General features: G+C 34.7%; 2 protein-coding genes across 3 annotated transcripts; both read right to left on the minus strand.

Annotated features, from left to right (window-relative positions):
• Positions 1-72: 72 nt before the first annotated feature.
• On the minus strand, positions 73-2,930 carry LOC145032504 (RNA binding (RRM/RBD/RNP motifs) family protein). 2 transcript variants are annotated; one of them, XM_078981334.1, is made up of 8 exons: positions 2,790-2,930; positions 2,576-2,679; positions 2,408-2,483; positions 1,228-1,299; positions 1,086-1,148; positions 653-993; positions 451-574; positions 73-346 (listed from the first exon to the last, which is right to left on the minus strand). In XM_078981334.1, the coding sequence occupies exons 1-8, from the start codon at positions 2,793-2,795 to the stop codon at positions 326-328; spliced, it is 807 nt and encodes a 268-aa protein (XP_078837460.1). In that variant the 5' UTR covers positions 2,796-2,930; the 3' UTR covers positions 73-325. The 2 variants fall into 2 exon arrangements, with proteins under 2 accessions (XP_078837460.1, XP_078837459.1); XM_078981333.1 differs by lacking the exon at positions 2,790-2,930 and having other exon boundaries at positions 2,576-2,709.
• A 17,072-nt stretch (positions 2,931-20,002) lies between these two features.
• Positions 20,003-24,412, minus strand: LOC145032505 (5-methyltetrahydropteroyltriglutamate--homocysteine methyltransferase). The gene is made up of 10 exons (XM_078981335.1): positions 24,279-24,412; positions 22,878-23,231; positions 22,700-22,787; positions 22,476-22,603; positions 21,999-22,390; positions 21,669-21,913; positions 21,384-21,550; positions 21,206-21,311; positions 20,859-21,109; positions 20,003-20,775 (listed from the first exon to the last, which is right to left on the minus strand). Exons 2-10 carry the CDS (start codon positions 23,225-23,227, stop codon positions 20,205-20,207), a joined length of 2,298 nt encoding a protein of 765 aa, XP_078837461.1. The 5' UTR covers positions 23,228-23,231; positions 24,279-24,412; the 3' UTR covers positions 20,003-20,204.
• Positions 24,413-24,693: the final 281 nt, after the last annotated feature.

Raw genomic sequence — 24,693 nt, forward strand, 5'->3', positions numbered from 1 at the left:
ACGTCCTAGAAGTTACACACTTGAAAATCACTGGACCTTAATGCACAATACCCTCGAGTTTACATAAGAATATACCAACAATTAACAAATATAAATGAATTGACAAAACTGCCCATAAACACACTACAAAGTAGAAGAAGAAACATGTACTACTAAACTATCCAATTCCAATCCCACACAAAGCTCGCAAATCTCAAACACCTCTAATTATACACCTCAATAATCATTTTGATGATTGAGAAAGAAGTAAGAACCCCATATGGCATGTTCAACAAGAATATGAATATGCATGCATGCAGCTGTGTCTATAAAGTATAAACTCTCATCATGCAGCAATTGGTGAATCCTGCAAGCCATAAATAAACACACTACAAAGTAAGATACTACTATTACTTTAGTCCATATATAGTATATACTAGAAGCAATTAAAACACATTGATATATACATACCTTTGCAGTTAAATTTGAGACTGCTATGTTCCATTTTTGTCTAGTTTTCGTTCCTGCAACTTGCCCAGCCTTTGCCACTTTACCAAAAGCCCCATTCAGCCAAGCTGTTCCAGCAGTCACATACCTAAACAGTAAACACAGTCAAGAGGGTAAATTTGGAAACAAAATGGAGATAGATAGCATTTGAAGTTTTATTACAGACCTGCTTGATTTGACAGCTGATCCAGTGTTGTTTAGTTTCCTTTCAGCTGCCATTATTGCAGCCATTGTTTTGTCTGATACTTGCAGCCTTTGATCCACTGACTTAACTTTCTCATTTACAACTGAAACCCCAACACTAAATTTCTCTGTGAGCCCTACTCTTTTGTCCAGTGAATTCACCCTAGCAGATGCATTGGCTCTTAATTGGTGTTTTTCATCAAATGCTTTAGCTTTATTTAAAGCATCTTGCCTGATTGCTGAACCTTTAGCAAGAACACTTGTTACAACATCTTGTGCTTTACTCATGTACACTCTTCCACTCCTAGGAGAACTACCATTCCCCTGTTTTATTTATTAAAAAAAAATCAAATTTTTAAAGACTGATTGCAACTTTTTCATGTTCGGTTTTGTTGTGATTATTATTCTAAATTTACCTCTGCATTTGGTGAAAGGTTTCCTGGAGACATACTCATGGCATTATCTACTTCACGAACTTCCTGCAAGAAGTGACATCATGAAAAAAAATTGAATATTGTAAAATGAAAATATATTTATATACCGCGTAATAGCCATTACCTGGAACTTGGGTTGTGGCATATAATTTTCTACAGGTGTGATGCTAACAATCTGATCCACTATGGTAGCTCCCTGTAAAGATTTAAATTAGAGATATATCTTTCAGTTTTGATAAGTTAGGTTGTTATATATCTGCTTTATATCTATAAATAAATAAAATTATAACTATCACTTAACCAAAAAGGGGTCAAACAAATCAGGAGCCAACTAATTAGTGGTAAAAGTGGACCCAAGATTTGGATAAACAATGATATTAAATTATTAATAAATAAACATAATTTGTGGTGTCACAGGGATAAAGACAAACGCAGGCTGCTTAATAAAAAAGTGTGGCAATACAAAATATAAAATATATAATTAATTCTTTTAGTGTAATTGTGGAATTTTTCTCATGTATTCCAAAGTAGGACCCAAGAGTCACCGCTGGACAAAGTGGAATTAATATGCAGCCACAATTTTGTGGTCGTAGTTTGTTGACTTGAGTAGCTGCAAATTTGTCAAACACTGTTGGAAATTTCAAGTTTCCAAGAAATCGGAATTGAATTTTGTATATTTCTAATATACATGCAAGCAAAATTGCATACACACACATACAGACCAATAAGCAAATTTTGATACATAACTCAGCTGAAATATAAAGATATAGGATATAGAAGGAAATTGCTACCCTTGACTAAATACAAATTAAGATGAGGATCTCCAGAAGATCTTTAAAAAAGGGTACTTCAGGAACATCATAAACTTCAGAATGTACAAATCTGAAATCAGAATCTGTTTATTGGCCAATTAAGAAAAACAGAGAAATGGATTTTTGATGGAATGAGGAGTACTCTGGGCATCCTACATCAGTTATGCTATATTTAGTTTAGCAATCAAACAAACTATTTTCAATTTTGAAATTGGTATTTACATATTATTTTTTGATTAAAAATCCTATAACTGCTTCAAAAGTTCCAATAAATATTATATATACAAAAAGAAAACAATGTCAAAACCCTAAAATAATGAATACTAACTAAAATTGAAGTAATTCTAAGTTTGACATTGAAAGTTAAAATACCTCGGTTAACAGAGGAGGAAGTATCGTGTATCAACAGTTTTAGGTCATGAAAATCTTAAACAATCATACAGAATATCTACTTCAATAGAAAAAGGGGAAATAACTAAATTGAAGGATTACCGATAGCAATAATGCAATTTCAAGAGCCTTTGGATCTTTAAACGTGACAAATGCAGTCTTGTTTTGTACTGAATCGCTGCAACCTCAAAAAGAATCAAAATCAGGACAACATGCATAATAGTAACAAAATTTTAATTCAATTTTAATCTTGATATGGCAGTAACGAACCGGCAGATCTCAACGTGCTCTATGTCGCCAGAAAAGGAGAAAAACTCGTGAATTTCTCTCTCGGTAGCTAGATCTGAAAGATGCCCAACTTGTACTGTTCTTGTCTGAAAGATATTCATACGAAAAAACATATATTTCTTAAAATCTCGACATATTACTTCCAGGAAATCAGATTTTAGACGGATATATGAATCAAAAAGAAGTTCAAACTCACCTGCATTTTACTTACAACGCACAACAGGTGATTGAGCTCTGTGTTCAAGAAAAGGTTACAAAAGCGTATGAAATTTCAGGTAGAGAGAGAAAGAGAGATAGAAATAGAACAGATGTAATTACGCAATTAACAGATAAGCTGTGACGATGATGGTGAATGGCATTATATTTCGCCTTTTCCCCAAATTTATATATTATAAAATTATAAATAATAAATAATTTAGGGTTTGAAAAACTTTGAAGGCACAAAGATTCTTGCTGATGTGTTGCTTTCCCTCTTCAAAATATCTTCTTAGCCCTCTAATTTTTCGAAATCTTACAAAATACTCCCTTCATCTTTATATAAAATCACATTCGTTTAATACGTCTAGTTATAAGATTAGTCGTTTGTCATAGAAATGATGTTTCAAAATAGCTATTTTAGATCATATATGAAAACAAGTTGATATTTTGGTTGGATGTAACTTTTCATTTCAGTGTCTTTATATTAACAGCAAATTCCATACTTTGAGGTTTTCTTTTTTTTCAGTTTACCTATCAAAAGATTCTTTTTCTTTTCTATTTTATCTATTGCAAATTTATTTAACTTTTTAGAAAAATCATTACATAAAACTTTAAAGTCTATAAGGCTAAGCGGAGTGGAGGTCGCCACCCGCCTCGCTAGGTTCGCTAGCGAGCTTGAAACACCGGCCACTAGCACTCACTGGGGGGTTGCTAAATGAAAGTCGCTAATTGCTTGGCGAGAGGAGACTGTTGGATTGTGATTAGCTACATTCTCATTCAATGGATCAAACCCATTTTCATTTGAACGATTGATCCATTCAAAATTGGGTTCCAAGCGATATCGCCTTCAAAATCGCCTCCTTGATTCAGATTTGTCGATTTCTTTCACTAATCTTCTTCCTTTCATATCCCTAATTGTTTGGTTTTTCAATATTTTGAGAAATTACGAATTAAGAATTGCGTTATGATTTTTAGAAATTTCTATGAATTTAATTTGGGGATTTGAAGGAATTGGATTTGTGTGCGTAGGGTAGTTGCTCTCGACTTTGATGGGAGCTTTGGGTCTGATCATATATGGGTCGGTAGAGACAGATGGACAGCCCTGGGTTTTGATAAAGAACAATCCTCTTCTGTTCCCAAATTCAATCCCCCTCAACTTCAGCAACAGCATTTGGACTCCAATTTAAAGGTATATCCTTATTTCCGCTCTCCAATTTGAAGGTATATCCTTATCTTCTTCTGTTATCGCCTTTTTTAAACAATGCATTTCATCAGAATCCATTGAGGTTAATCATTATTTGGTTGCAATGCAAAACATGAACTCAATGCAATTTGGGTTCAGAGGTGCGGTGTTGTTCTTCTTCAAAGAAAATTTTCATGTCTTGCTCAATTTGGCTGGTTTGCACTACTTTATTGCATGGCTTGGAATGTTGGTATGCTTTCAGTATCCAATCCTTTACAAATGGTAAATTGCTGGAAATAGTTGTGTTTGTATAGCTCCAAGATTTCCTAAATCCACATATAACCAAAAGATTCAGTTTAGCCTTCAAAATTTTTGATTGAGGTGATTTTAACATAGTTGTTATCTAATTATAATTTAGTCGGTTATAAAAATTGAAATTTTCTAAACAATTCTTTGTATGTGTAAAGTATTTTTTTGAATGTATTGGGAGATAGGAACCTAGAGATTGTATCTTTGTTTTGTTTTTATTATTTTATCTTATTTATACTTGCTGGATTTCTACGTTTTGTAATTTGTTATAAACCGAGTAAATGAAAAAGAATGATTATTTTATTATTTTATCTTATTAATTATTTGTGGTTTAAAAAAAATTGTTTAATATTTATGCACAAAAAATGTTTCTAGATTAAAATAAAGTAATTAAATTAAATTAGAAAAAAAAAATTAAAAAAAATGAGTGCTAGAAGTGTTATCACTCCCTACCAAATGCTAAGATAAGGTGTTAAATGGTCAAAAATGATGTGGCACTCTAAAATTTAACATGGCAAGCTGCTAGGATTGTTACCACTCCCTTTAGCCTAAGTAAAATAAATATAATTTATAATTTGTTCATGTTAACCATTGAAAGTGCAGATTGAAAATATTAATATTTCATTTGATTTTTGAAGTTCGTTAATTGAAAAAACTAACAGTGTCTTTTTTATAAATAATTTTTTAAAAAAAAATAAATAAACTCTCAAATTAAGAAGAAAAAAATTGGCTAAACAAAAAATAAATAAAAACAGTCAAGAACAGACATGAACGTAGGTCTGGGAACATGAAATTGTTATAAAATCATTGCATATTGAATTCTTTAGCTACATGGGGAAAAGAGGACGGTATTGTCACCTTAGTTGAAAATATGTTTGACAATGCAGGTCTTGGCTTATCGGGCCAAAGAGTTGATCACTTTTAGGATGGCAAAACTAAGGGCAACACCAACGTCAGACAATGTCTCTGTAAGGTTGTTGATGGGCATTTTATAGCAGCAGTGAAAGTGTTGTGCTCATTCACATGACAGTGACATCATCAAAGCTTTAGAGGCTAAGCATCCATACAAGCCACCCCCATCCATGATGAGCACCATTTATTATGAGCCTCCCTTTTAGTAGATATTAGCAATGTCTTTGGTTGTATTAAATTGTTTCCTAAAGGAACTTTGTGTGGGAGAGACGGCTTGAGAGCTTAACACATTTTGGATGCTCTATGTGGGGAGGGGTCTGCTATAGCTACATATCTCTTACATGCCATCACCGCAGTGGTTAATTTGTGGCTAGGGGGAGATGTTTGTTATGTCTAGCAGAATTTGTAGTGTCTGTACCTCTTACTCCGCTCCTAAAACCTGACAATGGAATACGTCTTGTTGTTGTAGGCACTATATGGAGGCGTTTGGTCTCAAATGTTGCTATAAAAAGAGTTGGTAAAGAAATGGCACGATACCTTAATGACTTTCAATTTGGAGTAGGTGTGTTATGTGGCGCTGAAGTTCTACTTTATAGTATCAATAAGGTGTTGAGTGCACGTCATGATGATGGATCTATCATAATGCTTACTGTGGATTTCTTGAATGCCTTCAATTTAGTGGATAGATCTACCTTACTTCACGAGGTCAGGATGAAACATCCAAAAAATATAGCCTAAAATTTTTGTTTTTAAAAATATAATTAAACCATAAATGCCATTCATTATAGAAAAGCATAATTCATATATCTCAAAATATCATAAACACCAGTCAATACATATCAGAGTAAAAATATCATAGTCTAAAACAATGGTGTGTGCACTGCAATCATCCAGAGCTCTTCCCCTTACTACTAAAAGTACCTAAACCAAAACTAAAAATTGTAAACACGAAGCTTAGTGAGTCTCCCCAAACTACCACATGCCATACACATAATCACATAACCATGTACATTGGGCCTAGCCCACTACATCGGGCCCCGCCCGACATCAGACGAATCTGACATCAGGCCACGCCTGGCATCGAGCCCCGCTCGGTATACATATTTGTCTCTACCATGCCTCCCCTGTCTCTGGGCCCCACCCGCTATACACATACAAACATATAATCATAATCATGCTAGTACATAACAATCAAACACAACACTATAACTGCTAGTCCCAAGGCCCCGCCTATCTTGGGCCCCGCCCGTACTCTGCTAATAATGAGATATGGAACCCTATCCACACTCAGCTAGTGATGAGATACGAGTCCCCGCCCACACTCACCTCCCTACCAGGCACATACAAGTATCACAAAGACAACAAGTACAACTAAACATGCATTCCTTCCTCGGGTACCACCCGACATCGAGCTGTAGCTCGGAAACATACATATAAACCTTCCTCGGGCCTTGCCCGGCATCGAATCAAAATCCGGAAACATATAAACTACATCGGGCTAACCCCAGCATCAGATCTAAATCCGATATACACTAACATACATAAGTGGTCCGACATTGGTGCCTTCAACCCGTTCGTATTGGAGAAAACTCACCTCACAAGTTGACTACAGAATCCCAGGAATATAACTTTCGTTGCTAGCTGGCAGATCCCCGAACTGTTGATCTCTCAACTCCCCGAGCTATCATTACTAACATAATACTTAGTCAAAAACGGAAAATCCTTCTTAGGGTAAAATGACTATTTTACACTTGGTTAAAATCAACATTCTGGTCAAAGTCAATGCTTGGTCAAAGTCAACCCTTAGTTGACCCAACTCATCGAGTCACTCCTTTGACTCGCCGAGTTCCCACGCTACTCACTGACGGGACATGATGAGTCAACTCGTCGAGTCCTTCTACAAACTCGCCAAGTCCCGCCCTTTCACAAAATCAGGACAAACTAAACCAACTCATCGGGTTCTCCTAGGAACTCATCGATTTCGTATGTCGGTTTAACTATCTTGATGGATTAAGCCTCTATACCTCGAATCCAAGCTTCATGCTTCACATAACCTAAAAATGTCATTTTAAGGATAAAGCTTCCAACTTTACCCATTAATACCTCTTCTTAATGGGTTTAGCTCAAACCCTAACTCCTTGGGACCTAAAACTTGGTCCTTAAGCCATCCATACACCAAACTAAAACTTACAACCTCAAATACAAACCCCTAACACTACTTGGACACATAAAGCTCCTACCTTTCTCTTCATGCATGCCCTTCATGAGCTAAAAAAAGGCCAAAATGATACTATATGGCTTACATGGGGGCTCTAATGGCATAAAGTTTTCACCTTTATACTCTACCTGCCTTTCAAGGTCTTAGATCTGGAAGAATACCCACTTGGGTCGTCCATTCACCAAAAGTTATCATTCTTGGGCTAAAACCCTTATAAAAGAGGAAGGAAGAGATCTAATGAACTAGTGGTCAAGATAGAAACTTGATTACCAGAAAATGTAGCCAAAGAAGTGTAGTTTCTTGATCTACTCTCTTCATATTGAGTCTTCTAACTCCTTCTTCTTCTTCAAGCTTCAAGAACACACAAGATTACTTACAAATGGCTCACACACTCACAAAATGCTCTAGGGTTTTGTGGATTAGGGTTTGGGACTCGGGGGTTGTAAATGAGGCCGAGGGGTGGGGATTAAGATGCTTAAATAGGGTGTAGAACCCCGAATCTAGGGTTTCACAAACCCATACCAACTCGTTGAGTTGGTCCTTGATATGTGCATATTTAGCATTTAATCTTAATACTTTTTGGTTGTTTTATTGCAATTATGGAACAAAAGATGCTTAAGTATGTTTAAATTGGGTTTTCAGCCTAAAAGACATGCTCGGGAGCAAAAGGAACGAGATTAGCATTCGGGAGCTCGAGAATGGATGAAAGAAGAAAAGAGCCAAAAAAAACACAAGAGACTCAACGAGTCATCTATCGACTCGACGAGTCTGATCGAAGGTTTGCGAAGACATACAAGTCCTTTTCGTACACATATTTTTAATGAGGGACTCGGTGAGTCAATACATGGACTCGACGAATCAACTGTGTTTTCTGAAATCTATAAATATAAGTCAAATTCCCGAATTGAGGCTCTTTCTGGAAACCCTTGGAGGCTAAGTTGCGATTGAAGTTGCTGCTCAAACCCTAGGAACTCGAAGATCAAGTCTAAGCATCCGATTTTGGGAAGATTGAAGTCAATTCAAGTGTATTCTTACTTTAACCTTTGATTGAATCATGTTTAAACTAATGGATTTGATTTTTAAGTGTGTTTTAGCTGTAATGACGAACTAAAACCCTTGTATTTTGTTTAGAGTATATGATTTTGTGAATATGAAATGATTTTATGGTTAGGATTACTTTGATTTGGTGATATTGTTTTGTTAAGCTTTGTAAAGAACCTTATGTGTTAATTATAACTATTTTCAGTTAATTAACCAGCATATTAAGTTGCATGAACATCTCTTAATTGCTAAATTTGTATGATTTATGTGAAAACATTGTTATATGCCTAAGAATAGCGACTGTGAAACTAGGGTTAACTAGAAAATAGATAAATTAATGTGTGAGCTTGTGTGACAAACCATCAACAAGAGGTTAATTGGATGACCAATTTAATTAACCATTACAAGTCTTACTTAACCTGAACCAATAAACTAGGAAATTCATTAATTTAGACAACGGGCCATTGCTTGAATTAATATGCTTTCTAAGGATTAGTAATAGCGAACATGAACCTAATCACCTTAATCGGTAGCCAAAGAAAAATTAATCCAATGCATTCACCATAAAATCAACCATATGATCAAATGATTCGAACCTAAAAGAAGTCTTCTTTATCATTGAATTTAATGCATTTTATTTGTTTAGTTGTTAACTATTTTCTTTAAGTGTTAGTTGAGTAATTAAGTTTCTAGTCTTGCAAAACTAGAGAAAACCCCCTTGTTTGTTACTTATTTTTATTTAGATAATCCTAGTAGTTAGTCTTATAATTGTCGTTCCATGTGTTCGATAACCTGCTTGCTTAAACTATACCACCAATTGACAGGTACACTGCCTATTATGTGTCTAATTTATATTTAAAAAAAGTAGGATAAAACTAGTTAGTTTCACACACATCAGTCCTCCCCAACTCGTTGAGTAGGTCTCTCTACACGCGTCCAAAACTTATTCCTACTCGTCGAGTTATCCTCCTTGGACTCGACGAGTAGACCTTCAATTTACATAATATATTTCCTTAATTAGCCTTCTGATTTCTGAGTGTTACACAGGATGAGGTGCCCTTCCATTTTCTCATGGGTTAAATTCTTATATGGACATGCAGCAAGGTTGTATTTGGGTGATAAACATATTTAGTCTACTATTTGGGTCCAACAAGGCGACCCTTTAGGACCACTTCTTTTTGCTCTTGTACCGCACCACTTATACATCAAATTAGAGACAATCGCAAGCTTCTTCTTCATGCTTGGTACCTCGATGATGGTATCGTCATTAGAGATTCAGAGGAGGTGGCCAGAGTATTGGACATCATTAAGGTGGCAAACCCAGGATTGGGGCTTGAGTTGAATATCAAGAAAATTGGGCTATTTTGGCCTTCATGCGATGGTAGGAAGCTTCGTACATGTTTATTCCTTGCTGACATTGGGTGACCGTCAGTGGGGGATGAAGCTTCTTGGGGGAGCTGCTAGTCGAGATGCGGGTTTTATTAGTGGGTTAGCCACGAAGACGATTGCCAAGGCTGTTAATTTGAGCGCCTTTTACCATAATTACATGACCCCCAGAGTGAACTCCTTTTGCTTTGATCTTTCATGGGCATCACCAAACTTTTCTTTTGCCTGAGAACGTGCCAACCCGTTTACATGGAAGATGTTGCTTTGTGTTTTGATAAAGGGTTACGTGGGTCGATTGAGGACATTGTGGTTTCGGGGGTCTGTTATTTGGTGAACTTCAATGGCGACTGGCTTTGTTACCAATTAGGCCCAGTGGTTTGGGGTTGTACTCAACATTATAGGCTTCCTCCTATGCTTTGTGGCCTCACTAGCTCAATCATGGGTGTTACAAGACCATAGCTTATGAAATAGCGATATATGTGGTATGGATTCAGATTATCTTTGTGCTTTTGCCTGTCTTCGTGATACGATTTCGGGCTTTGATTTCAACTGTTTCACTAATTTGGAATCACGCAACTTGGTTGCATGATGAATGAGAAATTTCATATTTGGAAATTAGACAAATTCGTTGACAAAGTGTCAAGTGAAGGACTAGGAGATCAAGTACACAAAGTTGTGTGTTGATCAAGTTCACCATAAGAGTAACACAAATATTCATCATGATTTACTAAAGGTTTAGTAAATATGATTATACTTACAGGATTAAGTGTAATTATGAATTGATTAAAGGGTTTAGATCAATACTAGAACGAATAAGAAGAATCAAGTAGGCAGAAAAATAAAAGTTTCTCCATTCTAAGAAGAAGGGAGAGTAGCTTTTATGCTTTATGATAGATCTTAATGATTAAGAACCATATCTCAATTGATCCTCTAAGTGAGTCTTAGTACAATTGTATGTTTAAGAAGAGGAATCAAGGATTGAAGAAATGGTTAAATCAAGAAGTCTATCATACTTCGTTGCAATAACAAGTCTTAAAGTTAAGATTGTGACAATGAGTGAAAAGTATTAAAGGTTTATAACATTCATCAAATGTGGAAAGTTGTGATGTCTTGAATAAGACAAAGACCGACTAGGACCAATTTATGAAGTGTTTTGATAAAAACTACACTAACTCTTGAATATTTTTTTGTCAAGAAATGGTTATTGACAAGAGAATCTTACATGTCAAGGAGTCAGTGGGAGTCTTAATGGTCTGGAAAGGTTTCAAGAACAAATCAAATAAACCTTATCGATCATCACTAGCACACGAGTTGAGGTTGACAACCTGTCGTGTTGACAATATTTTGATTCTATGCTGTTCCAATTGAGCTAATTATGCATGTGAGTCCTATGAGTTCTCATTTTGAATGCATAAAAGGCAAGGCACCTTGATCAATGAAAGGTACATTGATAGGAAAAAGGTGAGATGCTTAACTACTTGGAAGACGTGGTGGGAAGCTGTGCTACCATAAGGCAAGAAATCAAGATTAAGAAAGTTCGGTCCATATGAGTTTGAATTTGTCGTACACTCTGGTTTTAACAAATTCACATGGATAGGAACAAATACACCGCTTTAAATCTAAGTGTCATAAGATTTCCTTCTTCATGAAAATGATTGTGAGGAAATGCTTTCACTAAGAAAGATTTTAAGAAGATAATGATTGTAAAATTGCATTCTCGAATTCGATCATGGTTACGGTATCCCTTTCCATAATTTGAATTGTGAGGTTTGGCAATTAGTCTTAACTGTTTAGACACACATATGAACTATCGAAGGCAAAGGTGTACAAGTTCAAGAAGCCTTGATAAAAGATTATCAAAGCATTAAGTATTAGAAACATGGACTTAAGAAAATCAATAGGTATTGTTTTTCTGAAAGTGTTATGTTTTATAGTAATCATCATGTTATGTTTTATAGTAATCATCATGATAGTGGGAGCATAAAAGTTATGATTGTATGATTATTATGGAAAGTATTGCAAGTTGGCAATATTAATTATAGAAAAACAAGAGTTATACCTTGCAAAGTCGTAAGGGTTGTAAAGTTGTTTTGCTATAATTAAGGGAGAGAATATTATGCTTCATTTCAAATCTAAAGGCTTAGGTTGAGAAATGTTAATAAATTTAGTCAAAGGTACATAGTGTGTTCTTAAAATTTCGATTATGATTACGGAATTTTGAGAACATAGCAAATAAAACATTGTGCATCGTGTCCCATACGCTTCGAGTATAGGATCGATTGAAAATGCTTTAATGTTTGACCATTCTAAGATTTTCAAAATGTCTAGCGCATTTAGAGGGAAAAAGGACTAGAATAGGTTATGACTAAAATAATTAAACAACTATCAAAGGACAATCCAAAGTTCGACGAGGATTGGTTGCTTGTGAGTAGTTGGAAGCATGGTATTGGATGGACCATATTGACATTATTATGAATAGATAAGATTCTATTACGAATGAGTTGTCATATGGAAAATATGGAAGCGTGTCCATATTAGGAATTGAATATTGAAAATCTATGACTAGATTAGAAACTTTTATGCAAAAGGAAGTTCAAAGGAATGCACTTTGAGTGAGAGACATCATATCTAAGGAATTGTCTTGTAACAATCTCTGTTAGAGGACTTTGTAATATCATTGGCAATAGTCTTTGTGACTTTGGTGCAGTGACATTACGAAAGAATCATTGCATAGGATGTTAGAATCTAGCATATTCTATAAATGGCAAGAATTTGATATTCTTAAACTTATGAAAAATGGATTTGGAGTTGTGAAATGAGAATGATTGGAAATGTGTTCAATGTGATCTATTTCACAAAGTAAGAACCATAGGTAAACATTGTGTGCATGCTAAGAGCATGGGACAAGTGTAATAATTCAAGTAAGAAGTTGAGTACCCAAAACGACAAATAATGAGTAATCGATATGGTGATAAATAAAAGGTGTTTTATTTATGCTCAAAGGGTTGAGGCCATATGGGATTAGTATTAATTCTTGTGTTTCACTTTGCATGTTTTGACTTCCAGAATAATTGAGCTTATTAAGAATAATCGAATTATTCAAACGGGCCACAGTCGTTCATATATTGGAAGTAGATATGAATGAAGACTGTCGTGAATTGGTGTGTGGATTGTCTAAAAGAGTATTAGACATAAGCAAATGTTTGCTGCAACATTCATGAGTACTTATGAATATGAATTTGAGCATTGGATTAAACCCACGCTCGCTTGGATCACTCCATGAATCGTATCATGAGTGATTGGTGAGACGGTAACATCTTATATTCTTGAAACTGAGATGTGTGAGTTATATCTTGCTAATTGGTTGCACATTGATAATATGTAAACACACTAGTAACTTGGTGTTATAAAACATATTGTTGTGTGTGATTTGGTTAGTGAGTGCAAGCAAGCATTGTATCAAAGTTTATCCGTTCCTTTTATCCAAGGTAGGATAAAAGCGATATCTTTGGGCCCCTCGATGGTTTAGTGATGACAAACGTAAATGCTCGGCCGGGCTAGGGCTAATTTGATTTGTTCAATTAGTCAGTCGTCATAAATCAGAAATCGAGAAGTAGTACAAAGAGAATGATTTGAAATCATATCTCATACGATATCTAGAATGGAGGAATATATGATCCCTTATCTAAGGACACGCGTATCTGATGTGATCAGAGTTGACAGCGGCTTTGGAAAGCTACGATTGCAGATCAGGATCTGAAGTCATACGCAGAATAGTTATTAGACTTATCCAAGTGGGAGACTGTTGGATTAGTGTCTAAGTCCATAACTATTTTGGTATGTACTTGACCCGATGGTGCATGGTCCTTTTGGGTTGCCTTCACCAAAGCAACTTGATAGGATGAATTATGGAAAGAAAGGATTAAATATGATTTATTAATATATTATGAGAATAATATATTAAAGGAGAAATCATATTATTTAATTAATATTAGTTGGTAATTAGTTTTGTGACTAAAAGAGATTAATTAAACTTAAGGGACTGGAATTGTAATTATAAGATAATTGCAATTTGGGTCATGGATTGCCTTGTATCAAGGGTTGGACGAATTCTATAGGGAAGCCCATAAGGAAATCGTCCAAGGGCTTGATTAAAAGGAGTCTATGGGTTGCTAAAGGCTTAAGCATCCAAATTAGGGTTTCCTTATTAGATAACCCTAATAGCCCAACTATATAAAAACCCCTTAAGGCTCAAAAACGTGGCTAAGCTTCTTGTTAGGATTTCTACACGTTTTTGGTAGCCTCCAACCTCTCTCCTCTTCATCCTCTTGCTTATGGTGTTTGTGAACCATTAGAGGAGTGACACTTGTGACTCTAAGCCTTCCAAAGTCAATACAAGGAGATTTGGGATTGTTATTGCTGCATAACAATCAAGGTAACACTATAAACTTATTCTCATGTTAATATGATTATATGTATGCTAGAATTAGGGTTTATAGTCTTGGATAACTTGCATGTACAATAGAGAAACCTAGATCCAAGCTTTAGGGTTTGTATGAGCACATAGGATGTCTTATATCCAAAACCCATCAATTTTCATCTTACACATAAATATGAAGTATTTTATATAAGTACGTGCTATGTGTATATATATTGATTGTTTATTTGAGATGGTTGTTGAATGAATGTTTTATATAAGTTTTAAAATGATTAAAACTATATATATATATATATATATATATACATATATATATATATATATGTTATCTACATATATGTTGGGTATAGCATGGGTAGATGAAATAGTTGATGTGTGATAAAATGATGAGAGGTCTCGATGTTGTTGTTGTTCCAGTCATCTTGCGGAGTATGGATGACGACCACAGGCTCTTCTAGACAGTCCAACGGAACACTAGCAGGCTCACAACCTATAGGTGTTTGTGGGCTTGATGTTCACTGGTGTACTCCATCCCCCTCATGGTTGCCTTACGGACATATATGGCTGAGGAATCCCCTTAGGAGTAAAGTTCATCCTGATGATAAAATCCTTAGACTAGGTCCCTTGTATAGGTGTTTAGGGACGTAAAGTGAGGATAACGGGAATGGGTAATCATGGTTACGTTGGTTGATGAAATTGATAAATTTATTGTTGGTCGATGAAATTAATAAATTTATTATTATTTGTGGGTTGAAAACCTTATATGCTCACCAGGCTCCCAAGTCTGACCCACTTAGCTTTTTGTTTTACAGGTAGTGGACCCAGAGCATAATTTGGATGATGATGTTGAGAGATTTTTGGATTATAGGTCAGTAGTTGTAAATAACTGTTGTAAGGCGTATAATGTAACGTTTATGTTTTTGATCTGTATCGAACATGACATCCCGAGTCTTTTTAAAGAAATACATTTCTGATAAATCTTTATCATATTTTTATTTTGGGAACAAATTCCGCAACACTTTTAATCAAAGGATTACTCTGATTTTATTATAAAAGCATAAACTAAATCGGTCTTTTCTGGCCGTGAAATTGGGGATGTCACGCGCCTGATGCATGGAAGACCAACCGGTTCCAAAGATTATAATCCTCAAAAACGAAAGGGAGCAAATATAATTGATGGTCCAAAAAAGAAAACAAAATCTCTTAAAAAGATTAATGAAGCTCAAGAAGAGTCCAATAACATAACAAAAGAAACCGGTGTACCTGAAAATTATGAAAAATGAAGAGGTCTCAATAAATTATATCATGACATGAATAAGATGGAAATAAGATTGACGTCGACGATAATTTTTCATATCATGTTGCGTGCGAGATTATGGAAAAAATGAGGATCTTGAACCTAGTTCTATAGAGGAATGTAGAAATAGAAAAGATTGACCAAAAAGGAAAGATGCAATCAACAAAGAGCTTAATTCTCTTACTCAACGAAAAGTTTTTGGACCTGTAGTCCGTACACCAAATGGAGTAAGACAAGTGGGACACAAATGAGTATTTGTGTGCAAAAGAAACAAGAAAAATGAAGTTGTGATATATAAAGCAAGACTTCTTGCACAAGGTTTTACCCAAAGGCCCGAAATTGATTATGAAGAAACACTCTCATGTGATTGATGCAATTACATATTGTTATCTAATAAGTCTGACAACACATAAAAAACCGGAGATGTGTCTGATGGATGTAGTTACCGCCTATTTATGGTTCACTTGATAATGATATTTATATGATAAACCCAGAAGGGTTTAAGGTTCCAGAAGCACAAACTCTTAATTCTCATGAAGTATATTCGATAAAATTAAATAAATCTTTGTATGGATTGAAACAATCTGGCATTATGTGGTTCAATTGCTTAAGTACATTTATGTTGAAAGAGGGATATAAAAATGATCCATTAAGCCTACGCGTATTCATAAAAAGATCTGGATCAGAATTTGTGATAATTGTTGTTTACGTAGATGATTTTAACATAATTGGAACTCCTGGAGAATTGAAAATTGTTATTTCTTGTTTGAAAGAAAATTTTGAAATGAAAGATCCTGGTAAAACGAAATTTTGTTTGGGTCTTCAAATTGAGCACACCAAAATTTAAGTTTTTGTACATTAATCCAGTTATCTAGAAAATGTGCTTAAAAGGTTTTATATGGATAACTCACATTCATTGAGTAACCAAAAAGAGCCAATTTCGGCCTTGTAAAAAACATGAAAAGCTTCTTGGTCCCGAAGTACCATATCTTAGTGCTATGAGTGCACTAATATATCTTGCTAATAATACGATATCTAATATATCTTTAGCTGTAAACTTATTAGCAAGATATAGTTCTTGCACAACAAGAGAACACTGGAATGGAGTCAAACACATTCTCGATATCTTCAAGGTACAATGAATATGGGCTTATACTATTCAAATTCATCAAATGCGGAGTTAATCGGTTATGTAGATACTGGATATTTGTATGATCTACATAAAACTCGATCCAGGTTATTTATTCACTTGTGGAGGTACCATAATTTCTTGGCAGTCTATTAAACATACCTTAGTTGTTGCTTCTTCTAACCATGCAGAGATTTTAGCAATTAATGAGGCAAGTCGTTAATGTATTTGGTTAAGAAATTTAACTCATCAGATTCGTGAGAATTGTGGTCTAACTTCTAACAGGGACATTCCAACCATATTATATGAAGATAATACGACTTGTATATCCTAATTCAATGAATGGTTTATCAAAGGAGACAGAACCAAACATATATCACCAAAGTTTTTTTTTTCACTCATGATCTTCAAAAAAAGCGTGACATCAACATCCAAAAAATTCAATCAAGTAACAATTTGGTAGATTTGTTCACTAAATTCTTACATCCAAATTTGAAAACATGGTACGAAACATTGGAATACGATGCTTTAATGAAATCAAGTGATGTGATGATACGGGGGAGTTGGAAACATATTGTACTCTTTTCCTTAGCTATGTTTTTCCCACTTGGTTTTCTTAGCAATGTTTTTAACGAGACAGTTGTTCCTAATATCTACTATTAATCATGTACTCTTTTTCTTTAATGAAGGTTTTTTCCCATAAGTTTTTACCTATTAAGGTGTGAGTGTTATGAAATATTATTTTGTGGATGACCACTAGATGTAAATTTCTCTCATAACTCCCCATCATTTTTTAGCATTAGTAACAACCATTTCAATATGTTTTATGAATGTAATAATGTATCATCATAATATGCATTCATATTATAACTCATCTTTCATCTTATTTTGATAGTATAAATAGTGAGCCATATGTATTAAAAACTTGATAATTTTCATAACAAGTATTGGAATAAAAGTTCTCTACATTCTCATGTATTTTTTTTACATTCTGTAATTTATCTTATTATTTGATCATATATGATAAAAATATCCAATTAGATCGGATCACACATAAACCAGGATCTCAAAGTCCCTAGTATTTTACTACATAATATCTTTACAATAATCAACCAATTAAAAAGTCAACATTAATCGGCTACACTTTCAATGTAACTAGTCGAATGTCTGTGCGTTGCGCAGAAACACTTATATAGTTAAAGTCTTTACAAATATATGTTTTCTTTTTAAATATAACAATAGCGTTGTTGTTAAATTTGATATAATATTTTTATACTAAATTGATATAATATATTGATTATTTTGAATTATATGATAATATATACATCTATTATAATTTTATAATCTCAATCGTTTGAATGACTTCTACCCGCGAGTTATATATTAATAAAATTAAATATAATATCTGGTTTAATGTTGTTTATAGTTGTTGTTATTTTTAATTAATTTTTTTAAAATTTATTTGCTTAATGTTTTAATTTCTATCATATAATTATTTAAAACATCAAACAATATTTTTTGATTTTAAAGGTAACAATATAACAATTTATATAAAGTTATTTTTAACTATTGTTATTGTAAGTTATTTTAAGCTACTTATTTGGAAGCTTTTAACGATTACATTTATGAAATAATTTTAATTAAATTGAGATTACAATTTATTTATTTATTTATTTTTTACATTTATCACCATAATTTATCACTTTTAACTATTTATAAAATATTATTTTGTTTTTTAGTGGAACTGAAATTTATATTTCAGTTGACATTATAATGCGCAGAACACCTATATAGTTGAAATCTTTACAAATATATGTTTTTTTAAATATAACAATAACGTTGTCGTTAAATTTGATATAATAATTCGTATACTAAATTGATATAATACATTGATTATTTTCAATTATATGATAATATATACATTTATTATAACTTTATAATTTCAATCGTTTCAATAACTTCTACCGGCAAGTTACACATGAATAAAATTAAAATATAATTTCTGGTTTAATATTATTTATAGTTGTTGTTATTGTTAACTAATTTTTTAAAATTTATTTGATTAATATTTTGATTTCTATCATTATAATTATATAAAATATCATACATTATTTTTTTTATTTTAAAGGTAATAATATAATCATTTATATATGAAAGGCCAATATATATGGTTTGGGCAAGGCATCTTAGATGACATGCAATTTCACATTTGTCATGAAAAAAATGATCTCTCACCGATCATAGTAAATGAAAAAGAGTATGTGTCTAAACCATAAACCGGTCATAATTATTGAAAAAGAGTATGTAGCTAAGTTTTGCACTGTGAACTCGATTCCATAATTTTTGCAATTTATCGTTGGTTAAATCCCAAACAAGCATAAGAAATATCATATACGAAAGTCATCAATGAACGGTCTTTTATACATGCAAGCTGACCTTCCATATTCCATTATGCTTACACTTTCAAGACGTAAACCGTTTAAAAAATTCTACACTTATTACTCAACGATAACACATAGAAAACATCAATCACTAAACGACACTTACAATTCGTGATATTTAAGCTGACATTGTAATATTATATTTATGTTCATAATTTAAGTAGTTTGTCTAAACTGTTCAAAAGTTGTAGCTTTAAACTGATAATGGTTACATTTAACATCATATTGAATGTAATAAATTAAGTATAATATGTTAAAAGTTAAAGACATAACTTTATAAGTAGAAGTAAAGATATTATTCTAAAATTGAAATTTAGTTTATTTATGATTACACTTTAAGTTTGGTATTTATTTAACCTTATTAACCAACTTATAATCATTATTAGAAAGACGCTACAATTTATCACTTTTAACTATTTACAAAATATTTTTTGGGTTGTTTAAGTTAAACTAAAATTTATATTTAAGTTGACCATGTAATGTTATATTTAAATTAATAATTTAAGTATTTTATACAAATTGTTCCAAAATTATATCTTTAAAATGATAATGGTTACATCCAACAATATATTAAAACTAAAAAATTAAGTATAATATGTTATGTGTTAAAAAACATAACTTTCTTAGTAGAAGTAAATATATTATTTTAATATTGAAATTTAATTTATATATGATTACATATTAGGTTTGATATTTATTTAATCTAATTAACCATATTATAATTATTATTAAAAAGAAATTAAAAAGTTATGGGCGTTCCAAATGAATGTGGTGAAGGAAAAAACAGATAAGAGTTCCAAATGAATATGATGCAAGGAAAAATGCTAGCTTCATAAGTATATAATGAAATGATTCCCTTTGTGAATGAAACTTATACTTTCAATTCCATTTACTTTCTAAGAATAACATAAGAGTGGCATAATAGCCAGAAAGAACAACAAAACCTCCAAAAAAAACATACCATCAACAACAGTTATTGAAAATATCAATTAATGTATAACATATTAAAACTCAAGACACCTCTTTTTCTTCTTCTTGAAAATCATCAATCAGGGTTGCTCACTTGGCGCTGGCGAGCTCGGCGCGGAGCTTCTTGGCAGCGGTGACCATATTCAAAAGAGCGGGTTTGACCTCGCCGTACTTCCTTGTCTTGAGGCCACAATCCGGGTTGACCCACAAGATGTTGGTCTCCAAAACGGCAAGCATCTTGTTGACCCGGTCAGCAATCTCCTCCATGGATGGGATTCTTGGAGAATGAATGTCATACACACCGGGCCCAATTCCAGCACCATATTTCACTCCCTCACGGAACACAGACAGAAGCTTCTCATCGGATCTTGAGTTCTCAATGGTGATGACATCAGCATCCATGTTGATGATGGAGTGGATGATGTCGTTGAAGTTTGAGTAGCACATGTGGGTGTGGATCTGTGTGGTGTCAGCAACGCCTACATTTGTGATTCTGAAAGAGTGAACAGCCCAATCCAAGTAGAAGGCGTGCTCCGCTTTCCTTAGCGGCAATCCTTCTCTCAGTGCCGCCTCGTCGATTTGGATAACCGTGATTCCGGCCTTCTCAAGATCCTCAACCTCATCCTTGATAGCAAGAGCAATCTGGTAGCAAGTTTCAAATCTGGAGACACAGAGAAAATATGTCAGTTTTAGAAACCTACTTTTTTTTTTAAAAAAAAAAATGATTAAATTTGTGATTTATACCTGGGTTGGTCGTTGCGGACAAAGGACCAGTTAAGAATGGTGACGGGGCCGGTGAGCATACCCTTCATGGGGCGTTTGGTCATTTCCTGGGCCATGGATGACCAGAAGACGGTCATGGCCTTGGGTCGGCTGACATCACCGTAGATGATTGGGGGCTTCACGCACCGAGATCCGTAGGATTGCACCCATCCGTTTGCGGTGAAGGCAAAACCGGACAGCTGCTCACCAAAATACTCAACCATGTCGTTTCTCTGAAACAAAAACATTAAATGCAGTTTTTTAGCCAACCCCCTTTTTTATGAAACCGAAGAAAATGAATTAATTTAGATTGTGTTTATCAAATATACCTCTGGCTCTCCATGGACAAGGACATCGATGTCAAGTTCTTCCTGGAGCTGGACAACTTTGAAGATCTCCTCCTTGATGGCCTTAACGTATTCTTCCTCAGAGATCCTTTAAATATAAACATATGGTTTTATGAGATTTTTTTTCTTTTAATATATAAAAAGTATACAAACCACTCACTTTTTAGCCTTGTACTCACGACGAACTCTCCTGAGCTCGATGGTTTGTGGGAAAGAGCCAATGGTGGTGGTTGGGAGGATTGGAAGGTTTAGCTTCTTCTGTTGGGCGTCCAGCCTGGCACTGACATTGGTGGCACGACGGTGGTCTGAGCCTCTCAAAGCAGCGGCCTGAGAATGCAGGTGTCAGTATCAACTCTTTTTTAACAGTATATATATATATATATATATATATATATATATATATATATATATATATATATAAGGGAAGGCGGTTTTAATCACTTACAGCCTTCTGCACGGATTCGTTTGTGACTCTTGGGGAGGACTTCCTTGAAGCCTGAGCAGCAGCGTTGGCTGAGAAGTAGGCCTCGTCTTTGTGACCAGCTAGAGCCTTGGCCAATGCATTGACTTCAACAACCTTTTGAGCAGCAAATGCGAGCCATGATTTGATTTCATCATCCAATTTGGTCTCGTTAATAAGATCGACAGCAGTGTGAAGGAGTGAGCAAGAGGTCGAAACCACAAGCTTATCTACATATTTCACATTTTATGTTAGGGGATTCATTTGGGTATATGAAAGGAAAAGATTAATATGGTTAAAACGAAAGAAAAGCACCTTTCCCCACAATGCCCTCAAGAGACTCAAGGACAGTGAGAGAACCAGCAAGATCATTAGCCCAGATGTTCCTTCCATCAACAACTCCAGCAAAAAGGTATTTCCCTGATGGGAAGCTGCTCTTGATCAATTCAAGAGTCTTTTCACCACGGATCAAATCAAAAGTGAAACCAGCAACTCCAGGCAATGAAGTTAGGGTTTTGAATGCTTCAGCGGGAACATCAGCAAAGTAGGTGGCAACAATAACATTAAGACCAGAGCAGGCCGATTCTAGCTCAGAGTAGGCCTTGGTGAAAGCTTCCAATTGGTACCCCTCAAGATCCTTCACAAGGGTAGCCTCATCAAACTGGATCCATGTAGCACCTGCTTCCTTCAACTCGGCAATCACTTCCCTGCAGGGGTAGTTCTCGTTGTAATGAAACTGGGATTCTACTTTATTGTAAACAGCATGAAAATGATCAGGGAAAAGAAGCATACTTGTAGATTGGAAGGATTTTATCAAGAAGGGACAGAAGATCAAAGGTTTTCTCGACACCCTTTGCAGGTTTTGACAGCAATAAGTAGCTGACTGGGCCAACAAAGACTGGTACGGTATCAACTCCAAGCTGTTGCATTACAAACAACCAACCAACATATTAATCAAAAAAGATTACTACATCCTGTTTAAAAGAATCCGGAAAGAGCATATCAAGAGCACGTACAGCCTTAGCCTCCTTGTATTCGGTCACAGCCTTGTGAGAAGCATAAGAGAATTGCACGTCGGGGCCCAACTCTGGGACAATGAAGTGGCTGTTCATCAAGACATCGGTATTATTAGAATCTGGTTACGGTTCAAACCGACAAGATCCAAAAACCTAAGGGGGGCAATATGAAACTTACTAGTTGGTGTCAAACCACTTGGTCATTTCCATAGCTGGGACAGAGGCGTTTCCTCTGGCCATGGAGAAGTAAGTGTCGAAACCAATCTCACCACCATTCCAGTTGTATCTTGAGGGGACAGCACCAAGCATGGCAGTGGTGTCAAGGACCTGATCATAGTAAGAGAAGGTGTTGCTGGGGATGTACTTGATGCCAACACCAGACATCTGTTTCCAGATGGATGATCGGAGATCAGCAGCCACCTTCTGCAAATCCTCAGCACTGCTCTTGCCATCCCAGAAAGATTCAAGAGCAAATTTCAGCTCTCTCTTGGGGCCCATACGAGGATAACCAACAATGTGGGATGCCATTGTCCTGTTTCAACCACAAATCAAAAAATTTAACAAAAACAGCCAATCATATTTTTAACTTTTAAAGGCATGCCATAAGCATCATTCTTGAAAAGAAAAGACTTCTTCTCAACAAATTAATCCTAAGATGGCCAGGTACAGAAAGGTTTCTTACGTTGCACTAATCATGACCATTGTCAAAATTCTCTGCTTATACTAATATTGACTAGAAAAACATAATTGGGAATAAGTGCTGTCATGCAAGAAATTTTCACTTAAATACCAACTGGTATCAATTTTATTCTATTCATGTAAGATTTGTAAGAGGAGCCTCCCAAATCTCTTATCACATGCATATAAAGCTTAAGTTATCATGTCACGCTTAAAAGACAACTGTTAAAAGACAACTGTAAGAGGAGCCTCCCAAATCTCTTAAAAGACAACTGTTACAGAAAACTAAAGCAAATGGAAAGTTCTTCTATCTATCGCAAAGCAAAATCTCAGTGATCGAACCAAATTGATTTTGATCAGGTATGAAAAAAACAAAATCCAAGAGTAGATCAATTGCTCTCAATATCCAAGAACACCAGATAATATCCAATTATCATACCCATGGGAGTACAAATATCAAGTAAAAGTCCATGTACAGACAAAAAAAACATACAAAATTGCCAGATCCCGTGATCTCGATAATCCAATCGCTTAATTCATATTTACTTAACCAAAAACTTCACAATTATCATAAACATATCTATCTGGTTCTACATTGCATAAAAATGATCAAATATCCTAGATAAATGACTAAATGCTCTCTTCTTCCCAAATAGATAACATAAATCTACGTAGATAATGGGATATGGGATCAGATCATGGACGCTTACATGCAGATCTAGCCCCATTACTTAACATTTTAAAAATCCAGTTTAATCTTCATAAAACAAATTAACTAGTGCAAAGCACGCATGTTTTTATCAAACGCAGAAAGGGTAGCAGCAGACACAAGTCTAGAAGAGTCCAAATCGAACTTAATACAATCCATTCGAGCAATGAGTGACCGAGAGACAGGGCGTACCTGTAAACGGCGGTAGAGAGGAAGTTACGAATCAAAAGGAGTCTCGAAGGAGAATAGTTGTTTCGTAATTCCGGTGATAAGGGAGAGAAGAATGGTTGACACGAATCGGAGAATGGTGTTATTTATAGAAGCTTGAGGCGGGGTAGGCAGGGGTTTGGGGTGGGTGAGTGCCTGAGTGGGTTGTTGAGCTGGGTAGATCAGATCTTAGGATCCCAACGTCCAGTCACGCGCCTACCAAAGTGTAAATATTACGACGAAAAGAAAAAGGCTAAAAAAAGTAAGAGCAAATTACACCAATATAATAAATAATAAATATACAATATAAATTAAAATAAATACACAAATAATAAAATTAATAAAATAGATAATTTCTATGATTTGATTTTAGACAAATGGTCTGGTTGGGAGTTTGCTT

This window comes from Lactuca saligna, chromosome 2 (genome assembly GCF_052625555.1).
Source record: "Lactuca saligna cultivar CGN05327 chromosome 2, ASM5262555v1, whole genome shotgun sequence".
Classification (NCBI taxonomy): domain Eukaryota; kingdom Viridiplantae; phylum Streptophyta; class Magnoliopsida; order Asterales; family Asteraceae; genus Lactuca; species Lactuca saligna.